Source organism: Drosophila erecta, unplaced genomic scaffold (assembly GCF_003286155.1).
Source record: "Drosophila erecta strain 14021-0224.00,06,07 unplaced genomic scaffold, DereRS2 tig00000055-arrow-pilon, whole genome shotgun sequence".
In the NCBI taxonomy this organism is placed as follows: domain Eukaryota; kingdom Metazoa; phylum Arthropoda; class Insecta; order Diptera; family Drosophilidae; genus Drosophila; species Drosophila erecta.
Window position 1 is genome coordinate 18,034,723 of NW_020825200.1, and position 18,978 is coordinate 18,053,700.

At 46.7% G+C, this 18,978-nt stretch overlaps 1 protein-coding gene across 5 annotated transcripts; it reads left to right on the top strand.

The window, feature by feature from the left end:
* Nucleotides 1–7,449: 7,449 nt before the first annotated feature.
* LOC6540887 lies at nucleotides 7,450–18,974 on the top strand. Of its 5 annotated transcripts, none has more exons than XM_026979393.1 (9): nucleotides 7,450–7,624; nucleotides 8,126–8,198; nucleotides 14,047–16,202; nucleotides 16,309–16,439; nucleotides 16,669–16,899; nucleotides 17,646–17,757; nucleotides 17,819–18,072; nucleotides 18,171–18,464; nucleotides 18,524–18,974. In XM_026979393.1, exons 3-9 carry the CDS (start codon nucleotides 14,773–14,775, stop codon nucleotides 18,637–18,639), a joined length of 2,568 nt encoding a protein of 855 aa, XP_026835194.1. In that variant the 5' UTR covers nucleotides 7,450–7,624; nucleotides 8,126–8,198; nucleotides 14,047–14,772; the 3' UTR covers nucleotides 18,640–18,974. The 5 variants fall into 5 exon arrangements, with proteins under 5 accessions (XP_026835194.1, XP_026835193.1, XP_026835195.1 ...); XM_026979392.1 differs by having other exon boundaries at nucleotides 7,450–7,610; XM_026979391.1 differs by lacking the exon at nucleotides 7,450–7,624 and adding an exon at nucleotides 7,640–7,739.
* The last annotated feature ends 4 nt before the right edge of the window (nucleotides 18,975–18,978 follow it).

The window sequence follows — 18,978 nt, forward strand, 5'->3', positions numbered from 1 at the left end:
ATACGGGTATGGGTATGGGTATGGGTATGGGAATGCTGTGTGGCTGGAGAAAAGAGCCGAAACGGAAACCGCAAAGGGAAAACAAGTTAAATGAAATTTGCATGTCTATGTCAGACAATTTGGTGAACTTTTTAAATTGCCCATCAGCAGATGCATTCACATTAACATTAACCCAAAAAGTAAATCCCCATATGTGAGCACTCGTTAACAAGTTCGGAACATGTGTAGGGGTATGCGAGTGTTATATGCGAATTTTGTTTACATATTCATCGGGCACGTTGGAGGCAAATATTTAACAAGCGAACGAGTGAGCAGATATAAACGAAATTCGGCTTAAGCCCGCACAATAGGCCAAATCAGAGGTGAATAGGTTTAGCATATGGTGTGGGAATACGAGAGCAGGGAATAAGACCCCGAAATGGCTTTGTTACGCGAGTCCATTGTCAAGTTCAGATCTGCAAATCGCAAAACAATAGGGCGCTCATAGTGATGTTGCGAGGAGGATCTGTTAGGAAAGACTGGGCGAAATCGTCGTGGTCGATGAGGTGTAAGGCATTGAGGTTCAAGTTAATTGTACGCTAAATAGAATTTCGAATATTATAGGATATACTATATCCTATATCCTATCTATCCTATATTAGATATAGGATATATTATATTATATTATGCTTAGGAGTATATTCTTTATCAAACTGGGCCTGTGAGATCATTCCAAACCTTGACTTGAACACTGCGAACATTTTTCTTTTTCGGAAACGTTTATAGTGCATGTTTTCTTTTACTCATCTCGATTTTACAAATTTGTATTACTTGTCAATCAAAAACGAGATAAACATTTATTTTCTAAAGTGTTAAATATTTGGGTATGGTGACTACCCCTCATTAAGCTCTGCTCATCGATTACTTCAGTCCTGCTGTATGGTAATTAAATTTCGGCGCCAACTTTCATTACGATTGCGGAACAAGAGTCGAAATAGCTGCAAAAAGATCTTCTCGAGTCGAGCTGAGGAAGAAGAAACTGCAGATCATCATTAACGTCACGCGCTCGCGCAAAAATTATGATTATTTGACGAAATCCCATGCTGAGTCTTGTCCAGCTGCCGCAGCGTGACGCCCCAAAAAGACGAAAAAACCACGAAAAACACAAGAGGGAAAAACAGAAGAAGCAATCAGCCATAACAAACCAGGCAAGCATCCATCCATCCATCCGTCCATCCATCCATCCGAGAGCTGACCCCAAGCAATTAAGAAATTATGTATATTATGACGCGCGCTGTGATGGCAGCGCAGTCGAATAAAAAGCAATAAAATGTTACAGCAACAAATGCGAGTGGCGGCCGAGCATTATGTATACGCACTGCTGGACGGCGGGCCCTGCAGGCGGTTGGCTCTGCTCTTTTCACCGCGCTAACCTTTTTTCGGTGCCACTACGATACACTACAATGATATGGCTCAGCCGCAATAACCATTTGTTGCACCTCTTCTGTGGGCAGGGGATCATTATCCGCGCCGCACGCCGAATGTTGCCCAGAATACCCGAGTATTTATCATGGACATGAGGGAGCTTACGCTTCCTGCTGAAACAAAAGACTGAAGACACGAACTCGAGTCCGGGGTCGGCTCGGCCAGCTTTTTGCTCTTACGTAAGCGCGTGCTCGCCTTAAATTAAAGTCCACAATCACGCAGCGACGACAGGGGTCAAAAGAGAGTGAGAAAGAGAAAGAGAGAGAGAGAGATAGAGAGAGGGAGAGTGTAGCGAGGTGGGATGGATGGCCTGCTGTGTAGGTGGAGAAATTATGTTGACATCATCGCCAAAAAATGGCCAAGAAGCGAGCGGCGATCGGGCAGCGGGTGCCTCTTGAAAAGCCGAAAAAATGTAATTTTACTTTCATTTTCGCTGAGGCGACCGCTGACTTCTTTTACTTTTCAGCGTAAGACTCTTTTTAGCCAACGTCTCTGGGTCTATTTTTGTAATTTGGGATTTCGGATTTCGGATCTTGGCTTGTGCCACTTCATCTGCTGACTGCACTTTGATGGAACGGGCACGGATGGGTTCCGTTTGGCCTGCGGATCGGGCGGATTATTTTCCAATCGCTTGGCAGCCTGCAACTGGAGTTGTCCGTTAAGTGGCGGCATTAGCAGGCTAACTGATCGGTGATCGATCGTTGAAGTGAGCGGCTGCAGCAATAAGGAAACGTGTGTTTATGAAAAGCTCTTCGAATGAAAGTCACCAGCGCTGCTGCTTTGAATTGTATTTTAATATGCCAAACGTAAATTTCCTGGCCCGCTGCCAAAAACAGTTTGCTTAACGACTGCTGTAAACGTTCCAATTTTATGGCCAATTTTGGCTGCGCCTTGCGAAATGTCTTGCACTGCCAGCGAATGGGCCAATTTTCTAGGTCGCTTATCGCCATGTATGTGCATTTATACATACACGTATATACGAGTATGACACTTGCGAAACCTGAAATCTCTCCCACGCACTAATCTGCAAATAAAACGCATTTCCAAATGGCTTTGCATATATCATCTGCCGGGCAATTACATTTACTCAACATAATTTCTTGCACTTAACTTTTATGGGCCTCTTAGCCTGCTCAGTCAGCGGATAGTAGTTGGCCTGTCCGTCCCGCATTCGTCGTCTGGCATTTCTTGTCATAGTTTCGAAAAGGAAAACACACCGAAACACCCTCGGTTACGCATGCTCCCCATCGAAGTCTGCGTGTTGTATAAGCCGCAATCTTCCCGCACATGACACAAAAATGTGAAAAAGCTCTGGCGAGACAATTGTGTAATTAGCGAAAAGAAAGAAACCAGAAAAAGTCGGCGCAGGGATCGTCTGAAAATGCCAGACACAAAAAGATCTAAACGTCATTCATAGCGTCACACATTTTTACCTCTACCATACCGTTCAATTGTCTGCAGATGCCATTTGGTAATCCCAATCGAGGAAAGCGCTAACTTCATCTTGAGCTCTTCTGCTTTCGACTGCCGCATCCAAAACTGATTTATGGCATTTCTGGTCTTTAATATTCGTCTGCTCTTCAGGAAGGTATTATACAACTGGTAAATGCCTTGGGTTTTATTTTGGGCTTTAGATTGCATTTATTGTGTTTGTTAAATGCAGTAAGAAATATCTTTAAAATTAAATAGTGTTTACAGATTAAATTTTTATTTATTTTGTTAATGGTGAATAGATTTTTGTTTGATATTAATTGTGATGGCGGCTTACCGTTTAAGATTGATTTTCATAATGCATTGTTTGCAACAACACAGAGACATCTATAGAACACATACTAAACGAATGCACTATATTTAATAACAGCCGATCTCCAGATACCAATCTCATCCCGCTCCTAAGCAATCCTAACCCGACAATATAACAACCGTTCTATCGTTCCTTATTAAATCCAATATTATACATGTTCTATAAAATACATGAATATTGAATATATTTTAAATAATGGAAATACTAAAAATAAATAATACTACTTACCTACACTTCTATAAATAAATAAATAATCCTTATAAAGAGGCATTTAGAATGCATCTTACACAGTCCATACAATAATATTTGTTAAAATACTATATTAATGCCTACTTTTTCTCCTAACGTAGATACATAAGTACTAGTTGTTGAAGACTAGCAAGTTTGAAGTCGCCAATCTATAATAAAGGGTATTTGAGCTTCGCTAATTTCGTATATGCTGTATTAATTTCGTTTTTGTCGTTTTGCACCGCAGTTCACTAATTGCCGCGAGATTGGCGATCGGCTTTGGCTCGTGGCAGAGACCCTATAGACATTGATTTTGTTCCAACCTCGCAGATGTATATGTATATGATTGATAGATCAGTTCCGATTTTGACATATCGAGTCTGGAGTGGAAAGTTTTTAATGTCCTCGCCACGCGTCTCTGCCCATCACCCTACTAGCTGCATTCATTTGGCTCACTTGGAAGTTCTGGAATTTCTTATTTGTTTCAACCGAACCGACATCTGCTAATTGGCTAGCTAAATATTGGCAATTTGTCAAGCTTTGCTAATCGAATTAGAAGGTGTTATTGATAATCGTTAGCAACGATCGTGGACTGGTGCTAAATTCGCATAAACAAAGGGCAGTTTGGACCCGCCAGGCTTCAATTGTTCTGGGACCAGAAAATGGTATTGGGGTGCTAATACTGATCACGAACTTGGAAAACCCACAATGCTTATATCGAATGGGGAGTGCTGTGGAGCATGAATTAAATATTTAGATCATACATATAGAAATATTAAACGGGCATTTTAGAAGCTGAATATTATTCGCCTTTTAATGAATTTCTGTTGTAAGCCATCCGAAAACGCTAGCTAGTAACTTTAAAATTAATTAAAAAATGGGATCTCGAAATTAAGACATGTATTAATCCGACTATAGTGTTTCAGTCGGTCACCTTTCCTGAGGAGCCAACAGATGTTATGTTTGGATCGATTAAACGACTTAGTGCTGCTAGTATCCGCAGTTTATTGCCCTATAGCTTGATTAGACATAGGCGATCATAGGCTATAAAACGGGGATTAGTCGCAGTATCCCACTTTGTGGGCCTGGAAGAGGCACAAGGCGCAAGAGGTGCCGATGGTGACGCAGGCGGGGATCGCTGGGCTGCGTCCATTATATCACCTCTGGGTGAAAGTGATGATGGCATACGCGGCCTGGCACCGATACTCGTTTGCGAGCATTTTCCTGTATGTGGCACACAGGGTGTGCGCGCTCGCCCGCTGACACGCCCCGCAATACCCTGTTGGGGCAGCTATATGCTAGTGCCGCAGTTTTGCATTTCTGCCTGCAAATATTTCTTTTCAATTATCGATTTTCGTTTGCCTGCTTCTCGCAGGTGTGTGTGGTGTGGAAAAGCACAGCCACTTCCTCGTTGCAGTTGCCTGTTGCCGCTGAATTTGGACTGGCAGGGACTGTGGGCAGAGAAATCGCGCCAGCGAATTCCAAACACCAAACGGCAAACGCCTGTCATCGATTAATGAATATTCATAAATGCGCCGAGAGCAGCCGCTGCCCCTCGGAAATTGTGCCACACGAAATTAAGAGCAAATGCTACTCGACTTTGCGGTTGCTGGTCTTCAGCGTCGGTGGTGAGCTGTATGCAAATATTTGCCCTGGCCGCAAAACTTAAACGCGAAATGGCCAAACTGCCAGGCGGCAAACACTTTCCAACTGTCGCAGCATCCGCCAGCAGCAGCTGCTCAAACTCAAGTTGAAGCAGAAGTTGGAGTTGAAGCTGAAGCGTTCACGCGGCAGCGGCATCAGCACCCGCACCAATCCCAATCCCAATTCCAATCCGAAGCCCCAGCTTCCACCCATTCCCAATGCCATTACCAAAGCCAAAGCCCATGCCTCGCAGCAGTGTGGCACTGAAACATAATTTTGTTACTTTAAACACATTTTTGAATAATATAAAATATAGTTTTATTTTTGAAACCTGGCTTTATTCTAAGGATATTTAATGAGTACCAAAGATATGAGTGGTATCAATCGAAGTATTTATTGGAAAAAGGGGGTATTAGATTTAAAACTTAATAATTAGGTATAAAGTACTCTACTTAAAGATAGCGACCACCTAATATGACTTAGGTATGGTCAAATAATAGTAACATATCACAAGTTCACTATGCTGAAGTACTGAACTATTTCAGTTTTATCAGTTATGATCGAAGTTTCTTTCTGTGCATCAGCGTCTTGGCAGCAACTGCAGATACAGATGAAGAAATGCTGCCGCTGCTCCTTTCACTTTCGATTCGTGTGCGAATCGAGAGCAAAACGGACTTTTAGCTCCGCCAAACAGCAAGGGGCAGCAATCAAAAGCAAATAGAAGAAATCCGCCAAAAAAGCCGATGCCGGATGAATCATCTGAAAGCGGCAGCGGATGTTGTGTTGACCGCCTCGCCGTTTCCCAAAGGCCATTCCGCTGGCTTAGGCGACACAAAAGTCATCACATGCCATCCGTCTCGATGGTTTGGCATATCGGGTAAAACCCGTACCACCCCGTTTTAAGATCAAGGCTTCCCGGCCAGCCTTGACTATGAATTGTAAAGTATCCACTGCTTTGAACTGCTCGGGTGTGAACGCTCGAGTGGACCAACCAGATAACAAATGAAGCATTGTGGGGAGCGATTTGCCTTTAGTGTGCCTTTAGTGAGTTGTCATAGTCCAACTGTTGAACTCAGCGCAGGTAATTGTGGGCAGATGCAGAAGGTCTGGCAACTTGAAACTAGGTGGGTTGTATTTATGCATCAACTAAATTGTAATCATCCTTCCATTTCATCCTAGCAAAGCCCATTTACATTTTATTACTTGCACTTTGCCCTAGATTTCTTAATCAATTTCAAGGCTTTCCATTATTCCGCGACTGAAGGTTGGACCTCTGCTGCACCCTTGCGGTACGGATTGCACCAATGTGGACACTCTGCATTGGGTAAGTGTGGTGTCAGCTGGACAAGGCGCACACGCTATGTACGTTTCAATCATATCAACTGCAATTAGCTGTCACGGTGGAGTCACAGCCTGTCACAGTCTGTCAAAAGATATTAAATGTTGCGACGCTTTCGTGAATTGCGGGTTCTGTTTTGCTGTATTTTCTTTATTTTCTGTTTTTCTGGCTATCTGGGTACCTGGCTAGTGGTGCTCTGCTCTGCGGCCAAAGGCATTGGGAAAATATGAACTGAAAATGTTTAATTGGCGGCTGTCATGTTTGGCCGGCAACAAAAACTGAAATAAAGCGATGGTGCTTACTATTGGCCATGGTGGCCAATGATGCTTTACGACTTCATATCATAATAGCAGCTATGAACAGGGTGACGAGGAAAATCTCGAAGGGGGGATGTGTACACCGAAAATAAATCCACTTAATAGAGGTCAAACGGGTGATACTAATTGAAAATTTGATCTGCCTATTTGATCTGGACTTATTTCGTTCGAGTTTTGAATTAAACCTTGTTGAATAAAGTCAATTGTCATTGGATAGTAAAGATTTAGCAACTTAACAAGCTGCACATATCAGCCCACCTAAGTATATCGGTCCCTGCTCGGGCGCCACTCTTTAATGTTTCGAGTTTTCATTGCTTTCGGTGTACGATGTACATCTGCCGGCATTAAGCAATAATTTGTATTACTTGTACAATGCGGTGGCTGTTACAGTACTCCAGCTCCCTGCTCCATCCAAAGATACTTTTATATCTTTTACGCTTCTCTGTGCATTATTTATTATTGCCTAATCGACGCACGGCCAGGGGAGTGGGCAAGGGGCGGAGAGGGGCGCCAGCGGGATGGAAGACAGCTGATTTTTCCGTACCGCCTCGCCGCTGCTTCGTAGGAAGACCAGAGCGGCGCTGCGACCGCGACCGCGACTGCGACTGCGCAGCCGCTCAAAAAGCTCGCGCTCCGCTTGGCTCCGTTTGGCGCCGCTCAGCTTTTGCGCCTGCGCAGACCGTTCAGACTTCTTTGAGACGTCGCTCAAGAAGGTCGTGTTCGCGCATCGTTCGTTCAAGTTCGGCTCAGCCTCGGCTCGCGCTCGTATCTGTGCAGTTGTAAGCAGACCCATTTGGCCGTGATCGCGATCGCTGTAAGTGGCACTGTGTGAGTGGAGTGCAGGATTCAGATATGGCCCAGGACTCCAGGCGAAACATGGCCGAAAACTGCAATTAAAGTGGCACCAATAATAGCTGAAACTCAAGAGATAGAGCGAGCGATAGTGAGTGCTACGGATTGGATTTGGCTTGCAGTTGCCTGCAGTCGCAAACACCGCCCCCCCTTACCCAGCAAACCCAGCGCCTGACAGTGAAAGTGATTTGATTTTGCAATTGGAGTCGCAATCGCCGTACTGTTGCTGCTGCTGCTGCGCTGCTGCTGCTGTTGCGAGCGACTTTGAACAATATTTCTGCTTGTTTGCTGATCCGATCAGCCAGCAGCGAAAAGCGAAAAATAAAGCATTTTTGTTTTTATTATTACTCTCGCCTCAACCGAACGAAACAAAACACGGCAAAACAATAATGAAAAGTGCAAAGAAAACAGCCCAATAAATTGCAGGCAATTTGTAATCGGTATCCTAATACAATTTCTTTCTCTCATTTCGCACAGTACTGCCACTGTGCCCCCCCTACAGCAATCAAAATTGGATTAATTCTCAGCACACTTCAATACAGCCTGGCAGGTAAGAAGCCAAATTTGAGTAAATTCGCTTAGTTAGGACTGGCAAATTGACTTTTTCGCTGGCTGCCGCTTCAAGCGGTTAAATCATTTGGACGTTGCAACATTCGCACAGCGCACGAACCGCAGAAAAAGAAACTACTCAGTTATGGTGCAAAAGTAAAGCGTCATTATCTAATAAATCTTACCATATACCACTCTGCCAAATGCATAAAACGCAAACCTCATGGCGTGGTCGTGGTCGCTTGCAAAATGTGGAAAGTATTTGCGCTTAAATGCTTGCAAAATGCCTGGACACATAATCCACCTCATTCGATGCATCAGGGTGTCCCGTCAGGGGAGTGATCGTGGTTTTGCTATAACACCTGCCATATAATATTCACTTCGATCACTCCCGACTGCTAGAATCCGGTGTGGTGTGATTGTAGTTGCTCTTGCTGCATGCGAATATAATTTGGGGCACAGCTGGGAAACAAACAGGAAAGTTTTGAGAATAGAGTTTGGAAATGATTGTGGAAACTACATTGTAGTATGCATTATTTCAGAAATTCAGTTTTCGATTGGTTGTCTTACTCAATTGTATTACTCAACTGAAACCAAGCTTAGAAGTACCTTTTGTTAGTCAAACGAAGACACAATGCTTGTGACATCAAATTTGAACTTCAAATGTCATAATTGATAGCCCAAAAAACAATGTCAAAATGCGGTCGATTATTCAATGTGTTTCCACATTAACAGCTTGATAATTATTGTATAACCGACACCGACTTGGAATAATAAATAGGTTGGCTCAAAAGGGTCGAAACAAAAAAGCATGTCAAGTCGCCAATAAAACAAATAAAAGCCAACGAAATGCAAAAAGGAAAGAAGCGAGAAACCGGAAAACATAAATACTGCGCCACATACAAAAGTGCGTAAAAGAAGGGCAAACGAAATGTGAAATGAGTCAAAAGGCAAAAGGCAAAAGCCGAGTGGGGAAAAGAGAGGCGCATCGTCTTAGCCCCAATTTGGTTAACTGCAGCTTGGGCCACAAATTATTTGGCAACGTTTTTATGGCTCCGTCGATGTCTTGTGTCGACTACACAATATACTTTCGTACTGCTGTCTGTGTGTATAAGTATGACATGAACTTCATTATCAGCGGCGCCGAACGCCGAGGCTGTCTTTTTATTTTTTGGTAACATCTCTTTACTTTTACGTTTTCCTGAAGTGGTTTTATTTTATTTGGCTTTTTCAATATAGGGCTGGCTTATTGCATAAGCGGAGAAACTCGTATTGCTCGGCTGCTCTCTGGAGCATGCTACTGTGTATACGAATATACTTAAAGGTGCCATATTTATGTATATGACTTGGCTGAGAACTTTCTTTCCAGCAGCCCGACACAAATAACTTAATTTTGGGAGCTGCTGCTGTGCCCTTAAATCCGGTTCGGGATTTTGGACCCTTTTCGTCGTGTAATAAAATCCGAAACTTACGACCCAGGCGCTGGAAAACAAGTTCCGCCAAATTGTGACCATGGCCATGGATTTCTTGGCTTCATTCGCCTTGCTTTTATTTTCTTTTTGATGCTTTATGTAAATGTTTTTCACTCTCTTACCTTCTTTGTGCACTAGTGGCTTATGTAAGCCAATCGAAATGCTCGAAAATTGTTGCTGTATTCATGCAAATGATTTCTCAATTTTTGTTTTCATCATTTTTTCTCCTCCGCTTCGACTCCAGTTTATTATGCATTCAGATTGTTTGTTTATCGGCTTGTTGTTGTTAATTGGTCGGTCTTTTTTTTTTGTTTTGTTTTGAGGGGGAGTCGAACGCAGTAGCTACTGGCTTTGGGTCAGCTTATTATTTAAATTTGGCTGAGCTTCACCTCCGGCAGGCGTAAGTTTGTGCCCTGAGTCTTTTGTATCTTTCGTCACAAAATTTCCCCAAACTTCTTGCAGTCGCTTTGATTTCAATATATTTCCCTGATTTGAGTGAGTTTGTTGCCTAAGTCTTTTGTTTTTCTTCGGTGGAAATTTCGCATAAACGGCTGCTTTGATTTCGTTTAAATTTTCCTTCTTCTTGTCAAGTTCGTTGGCTACATTTTTTAGCGATCCCCTCTTTCTTTCATAATAATTAATATCTTACAGCACGGCACGAGTCATTAGCACGAAATTCTCCAAGAGTTTATTGCGCTTATCTAATCGTCAGTGCTAAAGCTCACACAATCTATTGATTAATATGGCTCATGAGCCGAGTGCTCCTGTCTTGGTGTGAGTGTCTAATTGCATAATCTTCAGTGCTGGTATTGTGCGCGATTTGCATGCCATGCTACATATATAAACCCCTCAGCTTTGTTTTTGCTGTTGCCATGGTCTACACTCGGCCACTTCTTAACACTCTACTGCTGCTGCTGCTGCTGCCGGTGTTGACTTAACACATTCGTAACAATTGCGCATCAGCCTACGTATGGAATACTAATTAACACTCCGCAGTTTGGCTGTGTGTGTAGGGAAGACGTCACAGGGGCCATCTTCTGGCCATCGATTGATTATGTGGACGGGCGTGTTGAAACGCTCTTGGCTGCGGCTTACAACGGCACTTACCTTACCCAACTTTCGGGGCTCTAATGTGTGTATAGTCCGTATGTTGTCGCCTCTGTTTTGGGGCAGGCTGAAATGTGCCAATGGCACGACACCGATTTCCAACTAATTTAGCTTTGGCCAGGCAAGACGAGCGCAGCTGTTTGACCCACTTGAGCGATGGGTGGTGGTGGTGGTGGTGGGAAAGTCAAATGGGTTTAACCTTTCGGCTTGTGCAAACAATTCGTAATTGCAAATGGTAGCAATTCAAAATAATTGAGCAAATCTATTTAAATTCCACTTTGCCAAGACGACAACAGCCGAAAGTCGAAGTGGAACTGGGAGTGGGAGTGGGAGTGTATCGGTGGAGAGGAGCGGCTATCAACTTTGTGGTTTCTGTGATCGTCTCTTGATTGCTTGCTTAAATAAATGTAAGCGTTTAGCCAATGAAAAGTTGGAAAAAACTTGAAAAATGAGTTTGCACTCTGCTTCTCTGTGGAAAAAGTACAGTAAGTGCTTGCTACGAGTATAGCCAGCTTTAATTAACCAGGATTTTTGTATATAAATTCAAATTACTCAAATTTATTTATGGGCTTAATTTCCTGAAAATATATGTAGTTATTTTCATAGCAATTAAAGTTTGTTTTCGAATAGAAAATATGATTAATTAGATGTTGCTTTCCTTTAAGAGCTTCGGCAAGCAGAAGTTTATATACCCTTGTACAAATATATAATAAATATTTACATTTTAATTTGTACATACACTAATTTATTTAAAAATATACCAGCTCTTTGATTTCGAGCCCGCTGGGCTCGTCTATTGCTTACAAATTTTGTTTATGGCACGAGAAATAAAACTTCGTTTACAATTAGTGCAGAGGCATTGTTGTTCGCTGCCGTTTTCTTTAAGGAGCCGCTAACTTGGATCTGGCATGAAAGCAGTTTCATCTCTTTTCATTTGGTTTTCCTAATTTATTAGGCAAACGCTTGGTCCCTCCTCCATAATTTAAGCATTTTCCCCCAATTCAACAAAATGCATAAAAATTTCCTTGAGCCGCCGGCTTTGCTTGTCTCGCATTTACTTTATGCGCAACTCATCAGCCAGCGACAAACGGGAGACAACTAAAATGACAACTTTTGGCTGAGCTTTTGTGTTGCCATTGTGGAAGATGTTGCCGCTGTTGCAGATGTTGTTGGCCATGCTGCGGCTGCAGCCATTACCATTGTCATCCGGGGCATTAGCCATTGTCTTCGGCGGCGGGGAGGATTCATTTGTCGTGAATTATGCGTGGCCAGAAAAAGAAAAGTCTTGGGGGCTGGGGCGCATAATCGAGTGCCCAAATGCAATGAGCGGTGGAATGTCGCATCTGCATACGCAACTGCAACTGCAATCAGCTGCTGCTGCAGCTGCGGTGGCTCATTTAAAATGCATTTATCTCAATTACGAGCAGAAAAGCAACAAAATCTCCTGCTTACAACGAATTGGAAACGAAACAAAGTGAACGACGCATTGTTTGCAGCAGAAAAAAACTTTCACTGCCAGCGCCGAACTAAAACAAAAGTAATGGAGTTGCGGGCGAGGGATATGCGGAATCGGGCTCTATAAAGCTGCAGAGACCCTTGCCGTAGGTTCCAGCCAGGTATTTTTAATTTAAACAAATAAACTGAAAGCGGACAGCACAACAAAGCGATTGTGAATTATGCGTAAGAGCCGCAGAAAGAGAAATGGCCGCAGAAAGCCAGTTTCCGGCGTCCTTCACTCAAGGCCGTTTCCATATGGAAGCAACACGCATGCGCTGGTGATCATAATGATGAGGAGTCACGATGGCAGTCACGATGATGGGGCAGCTGTCAGTGAAGTGCAGCTTACGTAACTCGATCCAGGAGAGATCCAGTGGGCCGGACAGCAGGGATTAGCCCGAACTTAGCGTCCGAGCTGTCCGAAATGTAAATTGAGTTTTGCAACGGTTGCATCACGGTGCGTCAGCAGGGAAAACATCTGTGAAAAAGCAAAAGCAAATGCAAAAGCCCAGGCTGGCAAAACCTGTTAAGTCGCCAAAAAATATTTCATAACCACCGTCTATACATAAAGTGCCGCAAAATGTGTTAACTATTATGCAAAGCTGTCGAAGCGCCGAGTCACGTTTTCGGGAGGCAGCTTCCTGGTACATCGCTATCGGAAAATCGCCAGCCGGCACACCGCAGATCAAGTTCAAAGTGTCAAGTTTGCACAAACTTAAAGGAAGCGCTCGCCGGAGCGGCAAATGGGCAAAAACCATTCGCCGACCAGCTGCCTCGTGGTGCTTGAACTCCAAATGAAAGTGAAAACACGCCGACTTCGGCTGCAACGCTGCCGAGCAGCGCGAAAAGCTGGCTAACTCTTACTTTCGAGTGTGTTGGCTGGATTTCCAGGTGACTAAGCAATCCCCATCGCAGAAGGGGTTCTGTGCTTGGTAGAATACTTACACACAACACATGGGGTTTAAAACACTTTAATTATAGTACAATTTATTATTATAGCAGCTCCATCGCTACAAATATCTATATTTCAAAGAGAAGTGATTAGGAAAATCAATTATTGCCAAGATTGTAGATCATTCAAGATGTCTTAGGCTTATTTCTTATAAAATTCTTCCATCTATTTGAAAATCTTTAGAGAAATAGTAGTCAAATAACCCTCGTGTAACCCATCTCAGCAAAGAAAACTTCGTAATTAAGTTGTTCCGTAATACTGCATTGCAGGAACACCAATATACCTTCAATGCAAGCGGCTACAGGGTACTGAACTACGATTCGTACTTGCTTTTATTGCGCTGCTCACTGCATTCATTCATTTCCTTCTATCGTTAAACGTTAAACGTTGAACGTGAAATGAAAAAGGTGAAAAGAGAAGGGGGAGAAAAGGCCAAAAATCAGACAACAAATTCGCAAAAAGTAAAAAAGAAATTAAATTAAACAAAATAAAATAAAAAACCCTGCGAGCAGCCAGCTGCTGATGATGGTTTTTCCAGTTTTCCGAGATGCTTTATCGCGGCGACAGGTTTCCAAAATCCCAGCTGTGACATGTGTGACCAAGGAAACGCGTGTTGCAGTGGCAAGTGCACCTCAGCCAAACGAGTTTTCGGCGTAAATTGCTGATTTAAAAGTCATTTACTACGGAATTAATGGGAATTTAATGCGCAGCGCTATGATTACAACAGTCATTTTAGTATTTGAGCATGGGCTACACCACCCACTCCGAATTGCCGAAATAAACCGGTCCACCAATGATAATGTTTGGTTTATCCGTTGCAGGCAATTAAGGAAGTGATTCGTGGCCAGAGCTCCTCGTGGACTTCGTCGCGATGCGGTGCAGCATGCAACCGAACTAAGCCGCCTGAAACGCCGCTGTTAAAGCGTCAACAGCAATTGCCATAATTGCCATTGGAGCAGCACAGACCAATAACCGCCGGACCCACGAGCACATACCCAAACATCCCACCATCGTCATCGTCATCGTCGTCGCCACCGCCACCGCCACCGCCATCGCCATCGCCGCTTCCAACCCATCCCAGCACCCGGACCAATTCAACTGGCAACGAAACCGGCAACTTGCCACACGAGCTGAGCTATCGGCGGCAGGCACACAGATTGCTGCAAATCCAGCTGAATTGTAACAGAGCCGCCGCGCCGGAAAAACAGAAAATCGCAAAATCGGAAAATCGGAAAATCCCAAAAGCCGATACCCAGGCCAAAATCCAGTGGGGAGATCAATGAACGCGGCACGCAGCTGAGAGCACTTGGAATCCACTTTTGCAGCAGAGCAGCCAGCGGAGCGTAGGAAAAGCGAAACGGACCAGCTCAGTTGGGACCGGATCGGATTGGGCGGCACTCGGTGCGTTCAGCGTTCAGCGTTCAGCGTTTGGTTTTCAAGTTCAGGCGGCGCCGAGCAGGAAGTTGTGCGGCTGCACCTTAATTGGAGCCAGTGTCATTACCACCCGACAACCACCATTCACCGCCGCTCATCCTGCTCGATGTAAGATGTTAGTGGCCACCGACAAAAACCATACCTACACCACCACCATCAGCCGGAGCACACGCAACACCTGGAGATGGAGCCGTCTGGCGTTGGCCGTTAGTCTCTTCGCCTACTGCTCCTGGGGCTCATCTGCGGCCACGCCCACCACTTCGGGGACCACGGCCGCCCTCCTCACCGGCCACCAGCTGCTGCCCTGGCAAACGGCAGCGGCGACGGCGGCCACCACGCCCTCCTCCGCCCGCAATCTCTACGCGCCACACCAGAGCTTCAGCCGGCAGGACGACATCAGCTTTAAGGACCTGCGCCAGCGGAGCGACGGCACGGTGGTGCAGTCCTTCGGCTCCTATCGCACCGCCCGTCAGTTTGATGGCATATCGAACAGTGCCCAGCGGCGATCCGACGCCGCCGTAGAGATCATTCCCGCGCCCTCCGTGGAACTGCCGCAGGCTGAACTCATCACGGTGCCCAAGCAGCTGGTGCCCACGATGCCGGAGAATGTGACGCGTCAGGGTCGCCGGCGCAACTACATGTACATACCGCTGCAGACGGAGGGGGATAATGGATCCACGGCGCTGCTGCAACTGCGTCCCAGTCGGAACGCCACGCTTTCCGCGCTGGGACCTCCGGCCGACGGAGTGGCCGCCGTGGCCCATGAATTTGCCGCCGACCTGGCCATCCGGGGATCTGGACCGGAGCAGCAGCCTCTTGCATTGGAACTGGGTCCCGAGCGAACCGAACGCAGCGATCTTCTGGCCGCCGCCAGCTCCACGGACAAGTTGGAGTACGCCGAGCCGGAGAACACCAGTCGCCGGGTGGGCTTCCAGTTTCCCAGCTACAGCTTGAAGCCCGCCAGTCCCTTCCACCCGCAGGCCTACCGCGAGGACAACCCCATATTCGGGGACACCAGTGCCGGAGGCTATGAGCCCCAGCCGTACAGCGATGACGCGTCACCCGTTCCGCCGCCCACTCAGTACGAGCAGCACGAGACGCGGCACACCCGGCAGCTCTACTTTGACTCGGACACGTCATCCTCCAGCTTCGAGTTTCCCGGCCTGGTGAGCAACTCCAAGCCGCACGGCCTCAAGCTCTATCGCGACGACGTGACCAAGTTCGGGGACATCAATGGACCGATCACCGCCCTCCCGCAGCAGCGGCCACAGAGAGGCTTCTACTTCGGCGACACTGAGTTCCGCACTGGTCCTCCTGCACCCGTGCGCCAGTTTGGGCCGCAGAAGAACTTCCAGGAGTACGTGGGACCCAGCGAGTACCAGGGAACCCGCAAGAGCCGCTACTATCCCTACAAGTCCTCTCGCAGTCCACGGGTCGTCTTTCCCACCAGCGACAATGTGGGCACCACCGGACCCAGTGGACCCGCCGGCAGCAGCGGTCCCTCCGGAAACGGGGTCTACTTCAGCGATAACATTGCTTTCAGGTAGGATTATACACCTCTGTACGAGTGTGCAACTATATTTACTATAAGCTAAGCTCTCCGATATACTTGTACATATGTATATACTTAATGCGCTGCATCCCAACAGGGACCAAAACTTCGGCATCAACGAACTGGCCGCCGTGCAGGATGTGCGCAATGACTACAGTCTGCAGGAGCTGGACAGCGCCTCGGAGGCGACCAGCAGTCCGCAGTCGGCGAGCACGTTCAAGGAGAAAGGTAAGTGCCACGTCCCGACCCGCTTTCAACCCCTCCACCACCCGCATTTGGTAGGGCTTAGGAAGGGCTCAGTCAGCTGCTGGGAAACTGCTTGCACTAGGCCACGTAACCCCACCCCAGAAAGTCTAGAATCCAGAATCCAGAATCCCAGAACTCACACACGCCCACACAAAACAACCCACCCGCACACGAGAACATACCGATTGCAACTCCGATTCCCATTCGACAGTCGACATCACAACGGACACGGAGTGCCAGCACCGGGGCGGCACGTGCGAGTTCTTCCTGGGCTGCTGGCTCTCCGGCGGCCTCATTCAGGGCACCTGCGACGGACTGCTGCGCGGCTGTTGCCACCGCACGGCCAAGTCGGCCAATCTGGGCAGCTCGGACTTCGTCGGCAATGCCGTAGATCTGACCGATCTGCCGCAAAAGAACTACGGACCCGTGAACAACGAACCCAGTGAGTGTGGCAGGCTCAGCTCGATGAAAGCCAAATTGATTCCAATTGAATCCAATCCAATCCAACCAAGCACGTGCACACTTAACCCCAACCCAAATCCAACTCCCAGTACCAAGTTCCAGTACTCAATAGCCATTTGTAATAAATGGGGAATAGTTGGGAAATAATTTGCATGCCACCCCTAACAATTTACGTATGTTTTGTAGTTCGTTTTGTTATGTATGTTAGTTATGCACTTGCAACTCGCATTTGTTATTGCTACACTGGGTAGTTTTCAGTGCCTAATTAAGCCGCATGTGGACCGCAGATGCCTCTAACAACACACGCCACTAAAACCAAGCAAAAGACACCCGCGAAGGAGGCACCTCCCATCGAGCATCGCATAAAAGACAGCGGAGAAATACTATGAAAAATAAAATATGTTTAATTGCGCGGCATGAGCATGTTAATTACCACAGCACGCTAATGATAATTAAGCCATATATTACACATAGCTTAACGGCATTATGCTCCGCGTCCCAGTCTAGACCACGACGAAACAGAGACCTCAAGTCCCGTCAAGACGAAGACGCTACGACTCGACTCTAGAAAGCTGATCTGAACCCGGCAGCTTGTTTGCCTAATTGCTTGCTTGGTGGTCGCCCCGTTGTTAATGCTTCCACTAACCCCATCCCAGATACCCCAACCCCCTACGCTAAGAGATCCTGGTGCGCGGTTCCAACTCATCCGACTCCTCTCCCTTTCAGGCTGCGGCATTTCGCTGGCCAAGCAGACCGCCCAGCGGCGCATTGTGGGCGGCGATGATGCGGGCTTCGGCTCCTTTCCCTGGCAGGCCTACATTCGCATCGGCTCCTCTAGGTAAGCATCTCTGCGTTGGCTTCCGCTTACTTCCGACTAAGCATCCCACGATTTCCGCCAGGTGCGGGGGTTCATTGATCTCGCGGCGGCACGTGGTCACCGCCGGTCATTGTGTGGCCCGGGCCACTCCGCGCCAGGTGCACGTCACGCTGGGCGATTACGTGATCAACTCGGCCGTGGAGCCGCTGCCTGCCTACACCTTCGGTGTCCGCCGGATCGACGTGCATCCGTACTTCAAGTTCACGCCGCAGGCCGACCGCTTCGACATCTCCGTGCTGACGCTGGAGCGCACCGTGCACTTCATGCCCCACATAGGTGAGTTGTTCCGGACAATTGGATTAATCTTTATAATTTGCACAAGCAAAATAAAGCCATAAAGGAGAGAACTTACACCTACTTGTTTCTACCACCAGCTCCGATTTGCCTGCCTGAGAAGAACGAGGACTTCCTGGGCAAGTTCGGCTGGGCCGCCGGCTGGGGAGCTCTGAACCCGGGCTCCCGGCTGCGTCCCAAGACGTTGCAGGCCGTGGATGTGCCCGTGATCGAGAACCGGATCTGCGAGCGCTGGCACCGGCAGAACGGCATTAATGTGGTCATCTACCAGGAGATGCTCTGCGCGGGCTACCGCAACGGAGGCAAGGACTCGTGCCAGGGTGACTCCGGCGGACCTCTGATGCACGACAAGAACGGGCGCTGGTACCTGATTGGTGGGTGTGGACAGATAGACAGATCCCTGCAGTAAACTAATATGACTGATCTCCTTCAGGTGTGGTCTCTGCTGGTTACTCCTGCGCGTCCCGCGGCCAGCCGGGAATCTACCACAGCGTCAGCAAGACCGTGGACTGGGTGTCCTACGTCGTCGGACTCACGATGAACATCTAATTTATTCTCATCGCAATCGCAATCGCATTCGCATTCGCACCTGCCTGCTAAGTGGGCCACAGATTGTTTTGTACATAACTCACTTCATTCTGCTCCTTGCTCCGCTCCGATCCACGACGCCTAATTTATGGTTACCCAAGAAATACAATTTAGGTTAAGAGACAAATTAGCGCAGTACAAGTAGCAGTTGGGACTCGTAGTGCGTATCTAGGAGATACACGCGTGTGCGACACATCTGCAAGCAACCTAAGCCTTACATTAATTCTAACTGATAATTACGGTTTAATTTACTTAGTCATATGCGCTGTTATGTAATTTTAAAACTATTTATGAACTCCA

Bases quoted from the DNA above. Each gene is read 5' to 3' on its own strand.
- LOC6540887 (XM_026979393.1), top strand. From the start codon at position 14,773: ATGTTAGTGGCCACCGACAAAAACCATACCTACACCACCACCATCAGC. The intron at 18,073-18,170 runs GTGAGTTGTTCC...TTCTACCACCAG, and splicing joins GCACTTCATGCCCCACATAG to CTCCGATTTGCCTGCCTGAG. The intron at 18,465-18,523 runs GTGGGTGTGGAC...GATCTCCTTCAG, and splicing joins CGGGCGCTGGTACCTGATTG to GTGTGGTCTCTGCTGGTTAC.